General features: G+C 33.8%; 1 protein-coding gene across 1 annotated transcript in view; it reads right to left on the bottom strand.

Annotated features, from left to right (window-relative positions):
• Positions 1–22563, bottom strand: part of LOC143350311 (neural cell adhesion molecule 2) — a 146178-nt gene extending 123615 nt beyond the window's left edge. The window contains exon 1 of the mRNA XM_076782342.1: positions 21160–22563. Within this exon, the coding sequence (XP_076638457.1) occupies positions 21160–21241 (82 nt within the window). The 5' untranslated portion in view covers positions 21242–22563. The remainder of the gene's footprint in view (positions 1–21159) is intronic.
• Between the last annotated feature and the right edge of the window lie 315 nt (positions 22564–22878).

Below are 22878 nucleotides of genomic sequence, written 5' to 3'. Positions count from 1 at the left end.
TACAAATACCCGCTGCCTATTAATTAGAAACAAGGTGATATTTCACACGTGTCAAAAATAAAAAATTATATGAATTTAATTGGGAAATTTAGACACGCCTACTTTATTCTTCACTATTTATTGGATTACAAATTTGAGAATATCAAAAAGCGAAAAAGAGTATCGTATAACATTGTAATAGAAAATCAAAGAAGTTTTATAATGGCAGTGGCTTTGGCAAGGATTTATTGTTATTCATAAAATTCTATGGTACGTTTGAAATATTGCTTTTAATTCTAGTACAAAACTCGGCATGAACTTACAAGATGATCTAGTACCATCGTTTAAGGCAAGGAATTTTCTTAATAAAATGACGTTAAAATTTGTGTAGCTAGCTTTTAGACCATTGTGGTTACGAAATGGAATATGTCTACGCTGCGCAAAGGTACGAGGACCAGGCTACACGCCGTTTCCGGTTATCTAGAGACACCGATCGTTACTCTGTGTCTTGCGGAGAACACTGAATTCCACTTGTTTTTCTGTCTTCCATATAACCCGTGTCGAGACAATACGCGAATGATATCTCGAGGGGAATCTTTTCTACCTGTGTTCCTTCAGTCTGGTATCATTACATGCGCGTAATTGTAGCTTCCCCTCGCCTTGTGTCAAGAAACACTAATGCGGCGTTTCCTGAAGTACTTCGATTTAATGGTAATAATAATAACCAGTAAATCACAAAAATATTCCGACACGTTAAATAATTTAAAATCTATTTTCTCTATCTATCGATTCAAAACTACAATCGAAGTACACATCTGTGTTCTAACAACGTAGATACTCGATCGACAAATTCAGCGAACAAAATGCCTTTTCTACGTTCGAAAGTAACTTTTTCTTGATACTTTAAAATGATGATACGTGTAACTGTTCAGGTCAGTGCTTTTTTCTTTTTTAATTTTCAATTTGAAACTTTTGGATGAAATACTGATCATCGATTGAAACTTCTAAACAAACTGCTGATGAAAGTTTAAGATATAAATTCGAGAATGGCACTTGGACACGATTGTTTTCGATATTCTTTTGTAAGACATTTTTTAGTTTCAATAATAATTTTGTATTTTCTTATCATTTTGAACCTTTTGAACGATATACTGATCGTCGATTGAAACTTTTAAACAAACTATTAATGAGAATTTATAATATAAGTTCGAGAATGGTGCTTAAGATGGACTTCGATATTCTTTTGTAAGACATTTTGTAATTCCAATAATAATTTTGTATTTTCTTATGAATCTTCTTATCATTTTGAACCTTTTGAATGAAGTACTGATCGGCGATTGAAACTTTTAAGCAGACTATTAATGAGAATTTATAATATGAATTCGAGAATAGAGCTTGGAGACGATTGTCTTCGATATTCTTTTGTAAGACATTTTGTAATTCCAATAATAATTTTGTATTTTCTTATGAATCTTCTTATCATTTTGAACCTTTTGAATGAAGTACTGATTGGCGATTGAAACTTTTAAGCAGACTATTAATGAGAATTTATAATATGAATTCGAGAATGGAGCTTGGAGACGATTGTCTTCGATATTCTTTTGTAAGACATTTTGTAATTCCAATAATAATTTTGTATTTTCTTATGAATCTTCTTATCATTTTGAACCTTTTGAATGAAGTACTGATCGGCGATTGAAACATTTAAACAAACTATTAATGGGAATTTATAATATAAGTTCGAAAATGAAGCTTGAGATGGTCTTCGATATTCTTTTGTAAGACATTTTTTAGTTCCAATAATAATTCTATATTTTCTTATGAATTTCAAAACTAAAATTTCCAGCGAAATCGACAATTATTAAAAATTCAGCAGTATCTATATTGACTCCCTCATTTTATATCTGCGGAATTGCAAAATTTTCGTTTAAGTAATTTTATAACTCATCGAAAGATGATGTAATGCAAATAAAGAACACCTGTCGGCAACTATCCAACTTATGAGACAGACATTTATTACGTAGTTAGTATAAATGAAGGTTTTAAACTGTAAGTGAATATTGTCAAACTTGGAACTCATTAACGAAGGTTCCACGGTACGATCCACTGACAGGTCGCTTCATTATGATGTCAATCATAAAACGACTACCCTAGACATAACCTTATTTTGTAGAAGAAGCTTCAAGAAACACTTTTATATTTTATCTTTTGCAATCAAATGATCCGCAATTTCCAAAATAGAATTTGTAATTTTTACAATATAGAAACGACTGTTTAAAGTGATCGTGGATCATGACATCTTTAAAAGTGATGCTAGTCTCAAACGTCGGTTCTTCTTTATGAAAACAAAAAAAAATAACAATTCGCTAGGTGTGATAGTCTCAGAATTAAAAGTGGATAAAATATAATCTCTCTACATGAGCCATGATTACTTTTATTTTATTTTATAAACAAGTAGCTGTCATTTTACGTTTCAGTCGCGGAACAACTAGGAATTTTCCCAAAAAGGGGCGAAGACGCTTTTTGTTTGTATTTATACAGGCGTCAGGCGTCAATGCATTCCCGCGTTTAAATTAAACGAGGTACAAGCCTGATGAAACGAGACTGCCAACTCAAACTCAATTAATCCAAATGCACTATAGGGAACAACAATATTTACACGAAAATTGTATCTCGCGGATAAAATCCCACGATTCCACACCTCAAATGGTATAAAAGTCAGTTTTTTTTTTTCTAGCGTTGTTTGCGTCGCATGAATATCATCCTGTGAAAAACGTCATCTCTTTCCGTGTGCTCGCTATTACTTCCGTGGTGGTTTGTAGTTTGCCGTCCTCTTTTATTTCTAATCAAGAAATACCTGTGGAGCGCAACGTTTATGTTCTACGAACTCCCTTCGTCCGCAATAAAAAGTTTCGGAAGCGGAAACACTTAAGTAATGTAAAGTCTACTGAAATTAAAATTATTGGCGGATGTTGTACGCGGTAAGAAAATTCATTTAAAATTAACGTTGCTGTACACCCGACCACGGTATCAAATCCCTTGATTGGAAGTCTCGACGGATACAGCACAACAGGAATAGAGTAACTTATAGTAGCGATAAAACACTTTAATTATAATTAGGAAGATAACGTGCGTCATAAATAAATAAAATTAAATACGTGGTCGTATTAACGAACATTTTATTATAGTTTTCGACCATTGTCATTGTTTGATATTAAATTCTTTTCAAATTGTACAATCACATTCTAGGATTATTATTTACGTAACTGCATTATATGATTCTACTGAAGAATATTAAATATAGATTGTAAAAAGCTATAGTAAAATGTTTGTTGGAATTGCAATAGCGATTCTCAATTTTTAAATCAGCCGCCATGTTATCACTGTGCTTTGAACCTCAAGAGATGGCGCTGCCATCTACTAGAAGTTAGATATATTGAGATATGTCGTGATATTTTTAGTTATTCCTTTAAATTTAATAGACAAGTTCAATTCAAATTTAAAACATAAAATTTCCTTAAGCCAACAATGTTTGTCAATACGATAAAATTTTAATATTTTAACAGACAATTACGTACATAAATAGACAAACGAATTTCGTCCCTTAGATCCTCCCTTAGTTTTAAGAGACCTCCTTATTTCCATACAAAATCGAAAGGTATTTCGCAGAAAATAATAACCGAGCAGTTGCACGAAATTATATTCACCGACTGTATTTGCTACAGTTTGGAACTAAATGGGGTTTAAAACGTTTCACACACGGACAGAGAGGATATTTTAAAGTTACCCATGCGTAAAATGTAGCGAGACCACGATGGGCGCTTTGCAAACTGAAGGATTTATTTGAAACAAAATTCCTCTCGTAAAAACAATTTACGTTTATGTAAATTTGTTAGTACGATAAATATCACTCAATTATTATTATAAAGAAACTGTATCATTATCCTATTCGATGTATTGTGTTCAATAAGAGCTATGGATTTTATCCTATTAATATGATATAAAGATTTATTCCTACGCACTAGAATTCGTATATCCTTTAATGATAACTTTCTGTTGTTTAGGATCTTGTTAGTATTTCGTTATTATATTTACCTCAATTATGGTGGCTTCACACAATACATTTTTTATTTATTTATACAGAAAGTATTAAGTTGCATTAAAACTATTACGTCCAAAGAAATTACGATAATATGTGAGATCGCGAAAGGGTTCACTGGATTCGTAATTAGAATTTTTTTAACGGGTTCTAGAACGTTGTTCCCGCTTCGTTGAACGTTCAAGTATGCATGACAGAATCGTTCTAAAGGACCCTAATTACAAGGAAGCTAGCCCGCTAATTCTGAAACCGTAACGTTCTTACATGTCTGTCTGTGGATCTTGAGAATGAGATTACGATAAGTCAAAAGCTATTAAGCAGAAGAACTCTAGTAGTAACTCTTGAATGGAGTTTCAACCTATCGTGATTATAAATTAATAAATGCTTTTGAACTATACGAAGACTGCTAGTCATTAAAACTTAAGAAACATCTACACTTGTATCGTAAATGCAGTTTCACTTAGTGGCTTGACATTATGCAAGATGTCTGAAGACAGCTAGTTTAAAATAAGTCAAAATTGTAAAATAAATTACTTTCTCTTAGTCAAAATAGTTGTGTAAAATATAGAAACTACTCTTAATAATACGATTCATATTCGTATAATTATTGATTTAGGTAGCAGTGCTTTGAATAACAATGATATAACAAGCAATTACTTGGAATTATATAAATTGTCGAACTCCAAAAGGACAACTAAATCGATAACAGCAACGATGAGATCGAGAGAAAAAATTTCTAATTACTTTGTTAGTGATCCATTATAAATAAAAGAAAGCAAACATGTTTTTCGAATTCTTAAAATTTCAAAAAAATGAATAAATTCAAGCCACTACAGCCTCTGATACACGTTGTTTACAATTTTCGATCCATTTATTTTATAAAACAGGCCTCTTGCACTTCAGAAACCAATAACTCCGCGAATTATACATTCTTTGGATAAATTTCGATTTAGACGCGGCCATAACATACGTTTGGTTTGTTTATTATCGTGTCCGTGAATCCATTCGACAACAATTTCGTGGCTGTGCGACATCTAATTAACATGTGGCGTTAGCTGTCGTGTCTGACCATTACTCGCTATTTCTACTTATCCTGAATCGCGCGCAGTTTCACGCGTACACGATGAAATTTCAAAATCGATTTTCTTAAAAATGAAGAATTGGTTGAATAAATTTCATGTAAAATCAATTCTAATCCAATCATACATCCATCTTAAAGAGGCAGTCATATGTGTACGTTGCAAAATTTAATCATCTTTATTAATTTTTTTTAACTAAATGTTACATCTAACGCTATAATCTATTTTCGCAATTTGCTTAATTATCCTTTGAGAATACAAAATAAATTTTTCAATAATTTTTATTAACTTTTCATGTTTTGACTAAATCAAAAAAATCGCAATTTTTATTCGATTGGATTTCTGTTATCTCCCGTAGCAAAACAATTAATTTACATTGAAAATTGGCAAAATGGCGAAAGCTTAAATTAAAAATTGCAAAATTTTGTCATTTTTTCCACAAACTTTTTAATAAAAGTATATGATATGTCCTGTTTTCTCAGCTTTGTGAAACTTTTTCATTATGAGTAATTTGCACCGACGCTTCAATTTTTTACCAAACAATAATTTCTACAAAACATTCCACTCTCCTTGTCAATTTTTTTGCCTCTTGATACATCAAGCCACCACGAATTGTTTTTAGAGTAATGAAGGACGAAGAATCAGATAAGAAACTTTAGAAAAACAATATGGATCATTATAATGAAGTTGTCATGCTAGTTGAGGATGAAAAACTCACGATGAATGCATACAATCTCGAGACGATTTTGCAGAAAGCCTCGTGAATAATTTCACGGACGCCATTTTCTGTACGACGTTAATATTTTCATCCACCCTCGGCTGTACGAAATAGTGCATATCGCTCCAGAACTATGACGTTACTACGTCATTATAACGAAATATTCTAACGAGCCACGTATGCACGGTTCGCGTGTTGAAAATTATTCGATGTCAACGTTCTCGGGGGAAAAGAAAAAGGCGGGGAATATTTCATACAATATATTGACCCGGATTGTCGACGGTACCGCCGCGATCGAGGCGTATTAACATCAAATTTTTCCACGATTATGCGTTATTTACGAAACCTCGCGGCATCGTAATATCGCGAATTTATAGCAATTTCCAGAGGTGGAAGGCAAACAGGAATGTTATCTACTTTGGCCTTAAGTTGTTGCACCCACCCAGGGTAGGGATAGTTTCTCGACCACGTTGTCGTGTTACATGCGGTGCCATAATGTTTGTGTCGCCATGATAAACGGTCACCGGGTGCCTTTTCATTTTACGCCAAACAAGCGGCCGGAGTTATTTCCCTCATCGATTCAATCTTCGAGCGGAAAAATTCTCAAAAATTCGCTCAACTTCCGAACGCCATTCTTATCGCATCGTACGGAACAGTAAAAAAATTAAATCTGGACGTGTGCTTTAGGCGAATGATTACTGCTTCTTTTTCAGAAGTGTATCTACAGAACTTTAATGATTTGTCTTTTTGCGATAAGTTCCCTTAAACGATGGACTCAATTGATTGTTTATGAAAAACAAACAGTACATTTACCCATTTTGCAACGGGTATGAGTTAGAAAACCAGGAAATTACGAAAATGCTAGGAAATGCATAAACCTCATTTGCCTCCAAGCATATTTACATACAACAAAGCCATAACAGTTGCGGAAAATTCAATCGCCCCGAAATTATTCTATATCGTGCCAATTTACGCGGAATTCGTGTTGTCGTTCTCCTATTTGTGTTCAAAACAGGGGTTGAAATCGGTTCTACTATCGGTTTTGGTAACCATTGTAAAGGAAAAAATTTGTGAATATATTGACCTCGGTTACGATTCCAATATAGATTCTCGTATGAATTTTGTTAGTTCTTAGGTTTTATTGTAAAGAAAACTGGGAATAGGCGAGACGAAGAAATAGCAGCCTTAAAAATTTCATAACAATTATTTGTGTCCATCCGAAAATTCAGAAAATTCTGAAAAGTTCTATGCAAGTAGAGTAGCTAATCTATGACACAAAATGTAAAGATGTGTTTCGATCAAAGTAAGATTTTGTTTTGTTGCATAGTAGAAGAATCTTTAAAATAATATTTTTAACTATCTCTTTTGATTATATTATTTTCATACAAGATAAAACGTTTAATCAAGCATCGTCAAATTTCTAATTACTAGTAGAGCTGATTGTTTATGATGAAATAGCAGCCAAATATTATTATCTAAACACGTTGTTTTAAGAAATTTAGCCACGGAGTGAAGTAAGAAAACTGTGAAGAACACATTACAGTACTTATCCCAGAACTATCTTGAGACGAGTTTCTTCGAATTCTTCACTTCAATATCCGTATAAAGCCTGAAAAATTCTTCACCGGAGAAGCAAACCTCCATTTTCTTTCGTGCGCTTCATGCACATCTTTCTTACTTTTAACGGAGTGAAGTTTACGGTTTTGACGTATCAAGGAAAATTCAAAATGACGATTGAAGAAGTTTCAACAATTCTTACTAGCTTGAGCCTCCTACTTTACGTTGACAAATTTCTCATTTTCTATCTAATTTCAAGAAAACAAAGTTTCTTACAATCTTCTACGTACTGTGCAGAGATGAGAATTAGCTGGCGAGCCTAACCGGTTACGGTATAATCTCTTCCTTATGAACTCAGCAAGGCGAGTCTATAGGAAGGAGATTATACTCTAACTAATCAAACTCGCTAGCCTACTTCTCATCTCTGCACAGTAGGTATACAAACTGTGCTATGGTTTCTGTCAAACTGTTATGTATTTACCCAAAATTGGAAGGAGAAAGAAATGTTATATAAAGTTTGTAAATAAACGCCTTATTTCAATTACAAATTGACTTAATAAAAATGACTTCATAGAAGAATCAAAAGTGGGTTATCAAACTTGCATCCAAACAGGACGTAATAATAATTTAAATAGTACAACGTGGAATATAGTTTGTAATTTTTTCACATGATAAAAGATGTATAACTATGCAGACAATGCAATATTTATTTCTAACTTTAAAACGAAGTGTTTATGCACAAATTTTATATAACTCCTTTCAATCTCTAGACTAAAATTCTCTTTTTAAAGATTTTTCATTCCTTCAAAGCATAAACGTCGACATCGATTTCTTACTATTTAGGTTTCAATTACTTTTTCATTGTTACATGCTTTTTTTGACAAGCTCTCTTATTCTGTAAAGTAAAAATGCAAAAAAGAGAAGGAAAATAGCTCGCCAATGTGAGCAAAAGCTACTAGCAAATTATTAATACTTTATTTTACTAATATACTTTTTTGTACCCAGAAAGGTTTTTCGATTTAAATAAAAATCGTGTTAGTCATTTTAAATGGAAGCCTACCGCATATTATTTTCAATTTCCATGAGCTTTTTACTACTCTCGACAAATAACCAAAAGTATTTTTTGCCTGAAAATATTTTCATTTCGAAAAATTTTTGAATTCTATACGTAGGAGGAAAATTAAACCCGTGATATTTATATATTTACGACGAAGCTTTTCCCGACAAGGCTTGTTATAAATATAAGAATATAGATGAAAATAATAGCTGCGTCACGCTACATAAATTTTATAAGCACTTGTGGTATTTAATTTTAGAATTTTCAATAATGAAATTTCAATAGAAATAACGAAAAAAAAAAACAAATTTTGGTAACGTTAGTAAGTAATTCATTTGATTTTTCAACGGAACGAATAATATTGGATCAAGTACAATGAAATCATTATGAAATATCTTATTAAAAAAAATTACTAAATAATGAAAAAAAAAATCAGATACGAAATAAAAATTTTGATTAATTTTCATTGTATTATAATATACACAAATATCAGTTATGGATGTATTTAATTATTGTTACGACTAACGATTATCACTGTATCATAATTTTAGAATAGTATAATATTTGTTCGTTTTGTCAAATAAAATATGCATATCAAGTTATTCAAACAAAAACAGGAATATCTGAAAAAATATGCAATTTTGCAACAGAAAGCATATGTGAGAATGAAAAGGGGTCAGGAAAAACACATTTTTCAAATATTAAAATAACATTACGGTATAATAATCCTTTTTTTTTTTAATTCATGTTTTACGTCGCATCAAGCTTCAGGCCATTAACGACGACTTTGTGCTGGGTTTTCTTCTTTTGGTGTGGTTATATTTTGTGGTAGATGTTGGTTTCTTTTAGATATTCCAGGGTCTTTTTTATATGTTTCTGTGACATCAAGGCTATAGGTGACGTTATATTATATTTTTGTCTTTGGACGTTGTATCTTCTATATTCATATAGTAGATGGTTAGTCGTTATGATTTTGTTGCATAGGTTACACATTGGTGGTTCGGATTTTTTCATTAAGTATTCGTGTGTGAGTTTACAGTGTCCTGTTCGTAACCTTGTCATGATCATTCGATCTTTCCTCTTCACATTATTGGTTGTTTGCATGATCACTGCAGTTTGCTGGGCTTGTATTGTCAGTCGTGGGTGTGTCTTTCATTATTTGAATTCTTTCGGAATGTCTCTGCGAGAAGGTCGGCAATATTCTTTGGATTGGTGATATAGGTGTCATTTCCTATATCAAAGAAGTGTATTCCTGTATTAAAAGATCTTCCATTGATGTTTTTCATTTTATTTCATATGATGCTTGTTGGGGTTGTATTTATGGACGATATGTATGATTTCCAGGATTGTCTTTTGCTTTCTTTTATTATCTTGCGAAATTTTGCTCAAAGTTTTTTAAAGTTGACCAAGTTTTCTGTCCTGGGTTGTTTTTTTGCCTTGTTGAAAGCTTTATGGCTTTCTTTCACGGCCATCTCACACTCTTCGTTCCACCAAGGTGTATTTCTTTTCTTGGTACTTATTTGCTTTGTTGGCTCAGAGGATTCTTGTGCTCCTGTTTTGATCATTGTTTTCAGTAAGTCTATTTCATGATTGATTTTATTTGGGTTGATTTCTCCATTTAGAGTTTCTTGGAGACTGTTGATTATTGTTGTTTTGTACTTAGGCCAGTTTATTTTTTTTAAAGTTCCATTTTAGGGTAAAAGAGTGATTTTCTTGTATTGGTGAGGAGGGATGTGTAGGATACTTTAATTGAGAAATGATCACTGTCATGGAGGTTTTAGAGAGACTCCCATTCTAAGTGCTGGGTCAGTCTACAGCTACAGATCGATAGATCGATTGCACTTAATTTACCAGTGCATACAGTGAAATGGGTTGGGCTGCCTGAGTTTAATAGTGCGATTTCTGAGCTCTCTGTTAGCTTTTCAATCATTTTCCCACAATCGTCTACTTTGTACGAACCCCAAAGAGAGTAATGGCTGTTAAAATCACCCATTAAGATAAGCAATATGAGAAGTTGACTTATGAGTATTTCTAGGTCAGTCAAGCTTAAGATTTTGTTATTTGGTATGTATACATTATATATTTTAATCTTACTTGGAAGAGATACAGTAACAGCCAGGTTTGTGTCAACTTCCAGGTTTGTGTCAAGTGGGATTTCGGTGCTATTAAATTCATCGGACACTATGATGAGTACACCCCCACTTGCTTTACGTAGTCTTTGGTCCTATTGAATCTAGTGAATCATTTAAGCTCCGTGTGGTGATGTTTTTTAAAATTTGTTTCCTGTAGACAGAGGATAGTTGATTTGTGCTGTTTTAGTAAAAGCTGTAATTGTTCGTAGTGGGTGTAAAATACGTTTATGTTCCACTGTATTATATATTTCATTTATATTAAGAGGAATCACTTTCTATTTCCAGTTTGTTGATAGCCAGTTTGTGTTTTGTTTTCTTTGTGGGTCTTGAGGTAACTTATTTTGCAGTCGGCTTATCCTGTTTTTTATGCTTCGCTCTTTGAGTAGAGGTAGAATTTTTTGTAGCATTTGTGCCAAGGTTAGAGTATTGATCGTATATTCTTTTGATATTTCTATTGGGTTTGGTACTTCGATTGCATTTTCTAGAAAACTTTTAATTTGGAGGTAGTTTAGTAAAATGGTTGTATTCTTGGTTTTCTATACAGGGTATTCGGCCACCCCTGGAAAAAATTTTAATAGGGGATTTTAGTGGCCAAAATAAGACGAAAATCAAGAATACCAATTTGTTGATGAAGGCTTTTAAAGTTCTGACCGTACTGAATTTTTTTCTCGAAAATGTGCACGATTTCGAGGGTATGTCTATTCACTGAAAATGATTGTAATTGACAACCGCAACCAAAAATAATTTTTCTAAAACAATTTGAAATTTTTTTTTTCCGTCAAAAAATTTCACACGTTCCCAAATTTTTTTTTAGAAAGTGGATAGGATATCGAGGGTATGTCTATTCACCAAAAATGATTGCAATTGACCCCCGGAACTGAAAATAATTTTTTTAGAATTAATTAAAAATTTTTTTTTTCGTCGAAAAATTTAGGCACCTACCCCCTGTCGATTTTTCTTAAAAATTCATTTTTCATTTTTAGTCATTTTGTTTGACGTCCTACAGAAAAATTGTTTAATACTTTTTTGTAGGTACCCATGAGCTCTACTTCAGAAAAAAGTTTCATTGAAATATATTCACAATTGTAGGAGTTATGGCTGTTTGAAAATTGGACCATTTTTATGGGGTTTTTCTCATTTTGCGGGAACAAGGACCAGCTTTTCGAATATTTTTGCGATTTGTACATATTGTCCACCAAAATACACGTCGTTTGCTTTTTTAAACATTAAAATCGTCCAATCCATTCAGAAATTATGACGTTTTAAAGATTCGCATGAAAATTCGGGCAGACATTCTGGCCAGAAATTATATTTTCGGTAAGGAATTTTTTTCTCGAAACTGAGTAGGATTTTGGGGGTATATCTATTGACCAAAAATACTTGCAATTGACCCCTGCAACTAAAAATAATTTTTCCAAGACGATTCGAAAGTCTTTTTTTTCACCCAAAACTTTTCGAAGGTATGTCTATTCACTTAAAATGATTGTAATTGACACCCGCAACCAAAAATAATTTTTCCAGAACGATTTGAGATTTTTGAATTTAATTGTTAATAACTTTTTAACGAAGCCTCGATCAACAAATTGGTATTCTTGATTTTCGTCTTATTTTGGTCTTTAGAATCCTCTATTAAAATTTTTCCCAGGGGTGGCCGAACACCCTGTATGCTTTTTGACTGGTTCGAGCATATCATTAATTTTGTTAAGAGTGAAGGCGGAGAATGAGGACAGTTTTGATTTCTTGATGGTTTGTTCAGGGGGTTTATAGAATTTCTTTGTTGGTTTTAAATCTAAAGTCTTGGAATTTAAATCCCTCAATTTGACTGGTTTCGTGCTGTCTTCTGATGTTGTGGATAACGGTCTTTTGATTCCTGTTTTGTTTACGTTCGAATTTACTGTTTCTATTTCTCTCTGTTAGATTGTGTTAGAGACCTCTTGTGTTTCTGGTTTTGGGCCTTCTATTGTATTTGAGTTATTCATTTCTATTTCTTTGGGGTGGTCGTTGATATGAGGTGGAGTTTAAATTGGATTTAAAATGGCTTGTAAACTAGTTTCGTTTGAATTTGCGTTATTTGAACGTTGCTTGGCAATGTGCCCCTCTTAATTACAGTTAAAACATGTCTGTTTTTCTGTAGTAGCAAATATTCTATACGCTTTGTTATCTATTGTGATTTGAAACGAGCTAGGTATGTTTTTTGCGTCGTCCAGATCTACGTAAATCTGTCTTCTAAAACATAGTATATGTGACAGGTCTGGATCTGTGATTCCTGCTTTTAGAGGGATTATTTTTAAAAATACTCTAATATTGTTTTTTCTCGAAATGTTCTCGATTGCTGAGCTTGGGATTATAGATGCTATGTTGGATAATATGATTCGTTGGACCGGTATCATCATAGAGCGAACTTCTATGTTCGCATTGTTGATTAATATAGTTTTATGTTTCGATGTGAGACTTCTGACTGTTCCTTTACTATCCAGATACATGCGGATTCTTCCGTTGTAAATCCTTGACAAGTATTTTATGGCTTTGAATCCTATTATATTCCCAACTGTTCGAGCGTATTCTTTGATGGTAATACCATCAACTGATTGCAGTATTATTGCTTGATCTTCGGTTGGAGTGTACTCTTATTTCGCAACGTTTGCATATGAGGTTCTAGGTATGGTTATATTGGTTTTTTGGGCGATATTGTTATTTTCCATTGGAATATATTGGTCCGTATCGATTTGGGCGAGGTTACTCATTTCAAAAGTTTTGTCACTGTATTGGTTCTCGTCCTGCGACGTGGCGATACGTACAGTGTACGTATACACAAGTCAAGGTTTAAAGTAGTGGTATTATGGTACCAGCACTGTTGTCAAGCAGCACTCACTAACACTACGTATTTACGGCACGCGTAAATGGTACGAGCTAGAAGTAAATACGTCCTATCGCGTCGGCTATCGAAACGAGACTCATAATAATCCTTTCTTTCTTCGTAAATCTACGTTTATTAAGCACTTTTTTACTCTGATCAGTGAATGCTATATTCCTTTACTACTCACAGGGCTTTCAGCCAACTCTGGGAAAAATTATAATAGGAAATTCCAGAGGCCAAAATAAGACGAAAATCAAGAATACTAATTTGTTGATGGGGGCTTCGTTAAAAAGTTATTAACGTTTAAAATTCCGCCTATACTGAATTGTGAAAGTGGGTAGAATTTCGGAGGCAGGTTTATTCACCAAAAATTATTATAATTGACCCCCGATATCGAAAATAATTTTTCCAGAACTATTTGAAATTTTTTATTTTCGTCGAAAAATTTATCCATTTGAGTTTTTTTCTCGAACCTGGTTAGGATTTCGAGGGTATGTTTATTCACCAAAAATGATTGCAATTGATCCCCGCAACTGAAAATAAGTTTTCCGGAACGATTTGAAATTTTTTTTTTCGCTGAATTTAGAAAACGAAAAATTCGTTTTTGATTTTTAATAAATTTGTTTGATACTCTACAGAAAAGTTATCTAATACTTTTTTGTAGGTGCCCATAGGCTGTGCTTCAGAAAAAAATTTCAATGAGATACCTTTACTATTGTAGGAGTTATGGCCGTTTGATAGGGTTTTTCTCACTGTACGATGCCAAGGAACAACTTTTTCAATATTGTTAGAATTTCTACATATTCTCCACTAAAATACGCGTTGTTTGCATTTTGAAAAATTAAAATCCTCCAATCCGTTCAGGAGTTATGACATTTTAAAGATTCGCATGAAATTTCAGGGAAGAATTTCTTACCTCACATTAGATTTTCAGTAAAGAATTTTTTTCTCAAAAGTGCGTAGGAATTCAAGGTACGTCTATTCATAAAAAATGCTTGTAATTGACATCTGTAACTAAATATAATTTTTTTAGTATGATTTGAAATTTTTTAATTTCGCATAAAAATTTCAGTACCTACTCGAATTTTTTTCTCGAAAATGAATAGGAATTCAGGAATATGTATATTCACCAAAAATGATTGTAATTGAGCCCCACAACCGAAAATAATTTTTTCAGAATGATTTGAAATTTTTTAATTTAATTTTTTAATAACTTTTGAATGAAGCCTCAGTCAAGAAATTGATATTCTTGATTTTCGTCTTACTTTTACCTCTGGAATCTCTCATTAAAATTTTTCCCAGGGTTGGCTGAACACCCTGTATAGCAGTTTAACTCAGTTTTAATACCTACTTTAAAATTCCCAATTCTTAAAACAATAATTATTACATAGTATACGCAATTTAATAACCATGTAACTATTTAACCTTCTGTAATAATCGCCGCTGTCTGTTCATATCATTTAACACAATGATTACACATTTCACACGATACTTTCATTACCCAAATTAATTAAACCGCTAGAGCGTATAAATCAATTTGTGGCAAAATATAACGGGCCATTTAAATATATCTTTATCTCTCTACCAAATAATTAACTGTCTGTTATTAGCCAAAACCCCATTGTAGAGAAAACCAGTTAATATCAAAATTTCTCTAATCTTAATACAATTTTAATAATAACGAAATCATTGATAGACTAACTCACAGCATGTCTATTTTATCCGAATAATTACACATTTTTGTTATACTACAATGTAAATCTGAATACAAAAGACGACAGAACCTTCCCGCAAACACAGTATACCGGATGTTTCATAATATGCGGTACGTGCTTCAACGGTGAACGGATAACATAAAAACAATGAAGGAAGTTCATGTAAACATGTATCTTATTTTACCTTGTTCCCAAGCTATAGCCATTTCTGTGCTAATTTCTAATCAAAAATTCAACTATTACAACTAATTCTACCAAACTGTTGATATACAACACACAGTAAGTTCTTGTTATCTTTACGACTTTGTTGACTATTCCGTTCTACGAGCCAGAATAATTAATTCCCTAGAGAAGAACCCTTGATGATTCATCGATTTATTGATCAGAAGCATCATCATTGGGTTAAAGAAAATTCACGTACTATTGTACGATCGAATTAGCAACAACATTTCAGCGTAAATATACAGCGTGTTCGGCCACCCCTGGGAAAAATTTTAATGGGAGATTCTAGAAGCCAAAATAAGACGAAAATCAAGAATACCAATTTGTTGATGGAGGCTTTGTTAAAAAGTTATTAACGTTTACAGTTTCATCCGTACTGAATTTTTTTCTAGAAAACGCGCAGGATCTCGGGGGTACATCTATTCATCAAAAAGGATTGTAATCAACCCCTGCAACTAAAAATAATTTTTTTAGAACAATTTGACATTTTTTAATTTCTTCAAAAAATTTATCCACTTATTGAATTTTTTTCCTAGAAAGTGGGTAGGATTTCGGGGGTATGTCTATTCACCAAAAATGATCATAATTGACCCCTGCAACCCAAAATAATTTTTCCAGAACGATTTGAAATTTTTGAATGTAATTGTTAATAACTTTTTAACGAAGCCTCCCACAACAAATTGGTATTCTTGATTTTCGTCTTATTTTGGCCTCTAGAACCCCCCATTAAATTTTTCCCAGGGGTAACCGAACACCCTGTATAGGCAAATTAATTAGCGATATTCTGATGAGATTCGTTCTTCTTGTGAAAGATTAACAGATCTTATATAAATTTATCGTGCAGTTAATTTTATAAGCTATTGGTAACAGTTCCATTCGATGTCTTACGTCACATATGGTATATACATGACGGTGCATTACCACATTTTAACCTAGTAGCCAGGCAGTTCTCGAACGAACGATTTTCCAACAACTGGATAGGTCACGCAAAGTCTATTAGCTGCCATGATTGCTTGCCAGATTTAAATTCATTGCATTTTTATTTTTGGGATCACTTGAAAGTAATGTTTTATTTAACGCTCATTGCCAATATAGAAATATTTCATTAATGTATATAACAAGATTGCCAACGAATCTAACAAACATCTGGAATTTTTAAAAGATTGAGAAAGTCTATGACACGGCCACAGCAGGCTTAAGATAACCATTTCGTGCACAAAAACAGTTATAACACGGAAACAAGGTTGAATAAAGTATATGGATTTCGTCCAGAATTTTTATGTTCTTTGTCTAGCACTAAAATAGATATCATATATTATGGAACACCCTATATCTAATTTAGTCTAGTTTAATAACTAGATATAAACGAACCACAACATTTATTTGGAGTATCGAGTTAGCTTATTGTTTGGATAATGCATGTAAAACTTAATAGTTCAATGGCGAATTTAAATGTTTAAAAGGGGGGTGGACTGTAATAAAAAATAGTTAGGAAAATAATTCTAAATTTTATGGATTTGTCCCCTAAGAAACTATTAATAGAAGTAAAGATATTAAAACTTTGATAGTTAATCAACATTTGTCAATGAACAAAGTAAGTTTTAATTTGATTCTAAACTTTTTCAGTGTTCTTGTTTCACACTATATTTGTTTTATATCTGTTTCCAACGTTCTATAATATTATACTTGCTTTGTTATGCAATCATATGGTTGCAATGTTGTATTAATGATTAATCAAATTAATTATACAGTATTTTCTCAATAAAATCAAATAATACACAGATCCATTATTAAATTACGTATATAATAACGTTGCTATATTATATTAGTATTGAAATAGGTATTAATGTTTGCATTACTACAACCGAAAGCGCAGACAAAAGTAAAGAATATGGAATTACTTCTACCAATCTTTAAAACGACACGTGTTTCTTCTAGATTTTTTTATAAAAGAAATTTCTGAATAGGACTTGCAGTAAGATCAAATCGTAACAAGAAACATCGATTATAATTTTCTTGCGGCTCTAAAGCAGCTGCAATCGATACTTATATCGTAAATTCGAATACACTGACTCGCGAAATTGATCACATGACATAGTTTCTAATTTTCTCGAAATACAAATTTGTTAGAACAATTAACATTTTAACGAAGCCATTTAAAACGTTTGATTAGATCTCCCATTAATGTTGAAACACGCAATTAGTTGGTTTCATCCCTCCAATCTAGCTAGTAGTACCCGAATTATTAAATAGTGTGAACAATTTTATAAGTTAAGATCTTAACATTGTGATTCTTGATACCTTGTTTCTTTAACAACTGTCAAATCAGTTTATATAATGAACATAAATATTTATTTTTTTGCATAGCTGTACGGTAAATAAACTTAAAATTTGTTTGAAACTAATAAATTTAATTCGAACTCGGATTAATTCGTTCCTCACCATGTATATCATATATAGTTCCAAAAATTTCTGTCAACGGTTTAATTAAATCAGAAGTACAATAAAGGAAAGGTGCTTGATCAGTTTCACGAGTCCCCAAACTAATAAATTCGATTCGAATTCGAACCTAATCCATCCTGATACAGTTATTCCATCTTAGTAAACGAAGAAATAAATATTCTTCTTAAACAATAGAATACCCCCTTTACATTTGCATCTTCACACTAAATGTGAAACTTGCTTCATAAATCAGAGATACTCAACTGAAAATCTTTCAAATATTATACACATTTCAAAATAGAATCATTTTATATAATACACATAAATATTTATTCTTTGTATAGCTGTACGGTAAATAAACTTAAAATTTGTTTGAAACTAATAAATTTAATTCGAATTCGGATTAATTCATTCCTCACCATGTATATCAATTATATTTCCAAAAATTTCTGTCAACGGTTTGACTAACTAAGAAGTACAATAGAGGAAAGGTGCTTGACCAGTTTCACGAGTCCCTAAACTAATAAATTCGATTCGAATTCGGACCTAATCCATCCTGATAGAGTTATTCCATCTTAGTAAACGAAGAAATAAACATTCTTCTTGAACAATAAAATACCCCCTTTACATTTGCATCTTCACACTAAATGTGAAACTTGCTTCATAAATCAGAGATACTCAACTGAAAATCTTTCAAATATTATACACATTTCAAAATAGAATCATTTTATATAATACACATAAATATTTATTTTTTTGCATAGCTGTACGGTAAATAGACTTAAAATAGATACTAAAGTTTGTTTGAAACAGATAAATTCAATTCGAATTTGGGTTAATTCGTTCCTCACCATGTATATCAAATATATTTCCAAAAATTTCTGTCAACGATTTAACTAAATAAGAAGTACAATAAAGGAAAGGTGCTTGATCAGTTTCACGAGTCTCTAAACTAATAAATTCGATTCGAATTTGGACTAATTCGTTCCTCACCATGTATATCGAATATAGTTCCAAAAATTTCTGTCAACGGTTTAATTAAATCAGAAGTACAATAAAGGAAAGGTGCTTGATCAGTTTCACGAGTCCCTAAACTAATAAATTCGATTCGAATTCGGACCTAATCCATCCTGATACAGTTATTCCATCTTAGTAAACGAAGAAATAAACATTCTTCTTAAACAATAGAATACCCCCTTTACATTTGCATCTTCACACTAAATGTGAAACTTGCTTCATAAATCAGAGATACTCAACTGAAAATCTTTCAAATATTATACACATTTCAAAATAGAATCATTTTATATAATAAACATAAATATTTATTCTTTGTATAGCTGTACGGTAAATGAACTTAAAATTTGTTTGAAACTAATAAATTTAATTCGAATTCGGATTAATTCGTTCCTCACCATGTATATCAATTATATTTCCAAAAATTTCTGTCAACGGTTTGACTAAATAAGAAATACAATAAAGGAAAGGTGCTTGATCAGTTTCACGAGTCTCTAAACTAATAAATTCGATTCGAATTTGGACTAATTCGTTCCTCACCATGTATATCAATTATATTTCCAAAAATTTCTGTCAACGTTTTGACTAAATAAGAAGTACAATAAAGGAAAGGTGCTTGATCAATTTCACGAGTCTCTAAACTAATAAATTCGATTCGAATTTGAACTAATTCGTTCCTCACCATGTATATCAAATATATTTCCAAAAATTTCTGTCAACGATTCGACTAAATCAGAACTACAATAAAGGAAAGGTGCTTGACCAGTTTCACGAGTCCCTAAACTAATAAATTCGATTCGAATTCGAACCTAATCCATCCTGATACAGTTATTCCATCTTAGTAAACGAAGAAATAAATATTCTTCTTAAACAATAGAATACCCCCTTTACATTTGCATCTTCACTCTAAATGTGAAGCTTGCTTCATAAATCAGAGATACTCAACTGAAATTCTTTCAAAAATTATACATATTTCAAAATAGAATCATTTTATATAATAAACATAAATATTTATTTTTTTGCATAACTGTACGGTAAATAGACTTAAAATAGATACTAAAGTTTGTTTGAAACAGATAAATTCAATTCGAATTTGGGTTAATTCGTCCCTCACCATGTATATCAAATATATTTCTAAAAATTTCTGTCAACGATTTAACTAAATAAGAAGTACAATAAAGGAAAGGTGCTTGACCAGTTTCACGAGTCGCTGTAATTCATGACAATTAAATTGGGAAATGGTGTTCTCACTGAGAGCAGAATACAAGAACACACTCGGTTCGAATGACAAAACACCCCGATGAATGATCAGACGTCAAAGCTAACTTTAGATTCAAATAATAGAGACTTTGCCGAAACCCCCGTGCATGTCCATCGTTTTGAGCCCTGAGGTACGAAGGGGAAGTTCAGTAGCTTTGATTTCGAAGCCGCAGCACGCTACTGCCAATTATTCAACGTACACATTGTCCCATTGTGAATCAGTCGAGAGATGGTGGTCGATTACTGCATCCGAAGTGGAGCCGTTATGTCAATTTGCATAATGCATCGATTAAATAAACAGGTTGCGGTCCAGTCTGATGTCGTAGAGCACGGAAGCCCGGCCCGTGCTATCCGTGAAACAACCATCGACAGCCGAATTCTCTATACCATCCGCGTACGCCGACAAATCTCGTCGCTACATCGAAATTAATACGCGTCTCCCGGTATATTTTTCCACCCCCTAGCCATCCAATAACTCGGCTCGCGTTATAACTCATAAACGCTCCGTGGCAATCGCGAACGCTGTCAACGGCGTCTTCGTAAGACGGCCGACACCGCGGCGAGTCGTATTTCCGCATTAATTGGAAATGTAATTGCAACGATTGCAGGCACCGTCGGTTTGACGTAACGACAAACATTACTCCGGGTCGCGTTGCACGGGAATTCCGGGACGAATTGGGAACGAGAACCGGGAAGCGATTAGCGGGAAAATAACTGTGTTCGATCTGTCGTTCGTGAAATTTTAATTTCGAATTCGGTCGTCGGGAATTCAAATTCGAAACAAAGCGTGGGAATTTGGGAGGGAACGGGGAGGATTGGGTGAAATGAAACACGACTTTGACGAGACTCGATTTCCGGGGCAACTTTCAAAGTCCATTTCGCAAATTAAACGAAATAACTACTCGAGGGACGTTCGCGTTCCTACCGCTTACCGAGTCTCCTTAATTGCAAATAGAATTACTCTTATGTCTTAATTGAACCTTCCTGGGAGCGTGGAGGAATGCGAATCAAAAGTTTCAATCACTTACTCGGCTCGTCGACGTTGCCGAGGAAAACTTCCGCCGCGACAAACCGAGCCATCATGCTCATCAGCAAAAGCATCCCCTTCATCCTATGACTGTATTGGCCGAACAGATGAGTTTTCGTAAGCTCCTTCTTCTAGCAGCCGTTCGGATATCGTCCTCCTTAACTGCAACGACGGCAAGTAGGTCGAGATAGCTGATATGTTTCAATGAATCTAGTTCTCCTGTCTTCCAAGGATTCTGGCTCCCCTGACTTTACACGCCGTCGCGCGAACTTCACAGCACACTCATTTTCTCAAAACTTCACACCGTGATGTCGTTCGTTATTATACTCGTTTATCGTAGCGCGAAACAAAGAAACGAGAATGTCTAATTCTGTAGCGGTGCAACCTGTCGCTCAGCGTCCGAGTAACCGCAACCAGGAATACACACGAGCGTGAACGGATGGCGTCAGAGTTCATTCACGAAACGACGGAACAAGAATGCAACCTGACGAAGGTATCTCGTCCTTTTTTAAATCACCGATCATCCGCGGTTAGATTGGGGCGATTGCGTGCGTTTTTTATAAAGCGTCTTCGCCGTTATTAATGGAGCTACTCGATCGACTAATCGCATATTCCATCCACGGTTCATTAACGCTCGTTTCATACGCGACTACGCTTCACACGGGTTTCCGTCATCGTTCGTCGATAGTGACGTAATAGCGATCCTTTTTCAAACAAGTTACGCACGGAACGTGAAAATCGAATGACGGAAATAGATTGCCCCGACGACACGAACCACCCAAACAGTGTCATTAGGATCCATCGGATGCTATCGCGACAGAATCTACGTGCTGTCGTAGCAGTCGCTTCATGGCGCATCGCAGCATATTGAATTCGATCAGCATCTTCCGATACTCGATAACACTTTAGCATCCGCACTGTCGAGACAATTTTCTAATCAAAACCTTTGGTACGGCTATAACTAAGAACACAGAGCCAGGTCGACGTATTCTTCTACACCCATCGAACAGCTGAGAGCAACATTAAGTAACAGAAAATAAACGAGGTTGGCCGTAATTAAGAAAGTATTCGATCTCGTTTAAAGAATATTTTTTAACAAGTTCGAGTTCTTGGTTGACGCGCCATAACTGATTCAAAGTTTACGGGATATCCGGTGCGACCATGTTTGAAGAGTTACGAAGCGCTGGAACTGACACTGAGACGACGGATCACAACTTCAACGTCGATCGGTTAGTTCACTATCGAGTTTGGTGACTCGAAACGAATGTTGCTTTTTATTCTTGCACTATAAAAAAAAAAAAGAATTTCTGCAGCGAACGCGATTAAACGTGCACTGTGTATCTTGGGAATTCCGACGAGAAAGTACCGTAGTCTCTGCGCGAGGTAGAAGGCGCGTTCACTGCTGCGTTGCAGCAGGCCTACTGACAGGGGCAACTGAGCTTTCGGCTCAGCTCGGTACGATTCGTGCGATTTCGCCACCCTCCGGCGGCAGCTTAAAGCATTCTCCGAGCACATTTCATACCCCTTCCTGCCCCTTCGCCGACGATCACTACAGGCTATTCCCCTTGTTCAACCCCCGACGAGCAGACAAATGTTAGAAAACGGTGTGAGAACCTCGAACGCCGTATTTACTATTCATTCGTAATCTGGGAAATTAGTGGGAAATGGTAAAAATTGATTAGAAGTTATTTGGGACGCTTCGCACGCGTCAAATTGTTTG

The sequence above is a fragment of the Colletes latitarsis genome, chromosome 14 (assembly GCF_051014445.1).
Source record: "Colletes latitarsis isolate SP2378_abdomen chromosome 14, iyColLati1, whole genome shotgun sequence".
Lineage (NCBI taxonomy): Eukaryota > Metazoa > Arthropoda > Insecta > Hymenoptera > Colletidae > Colletes > Colletes latitarsis.
The sequence above is the reverse complement of the archived record's forward strand: the minus strand, read 5'-3'. Positions and strand labels throughout refer to the sequence as shown.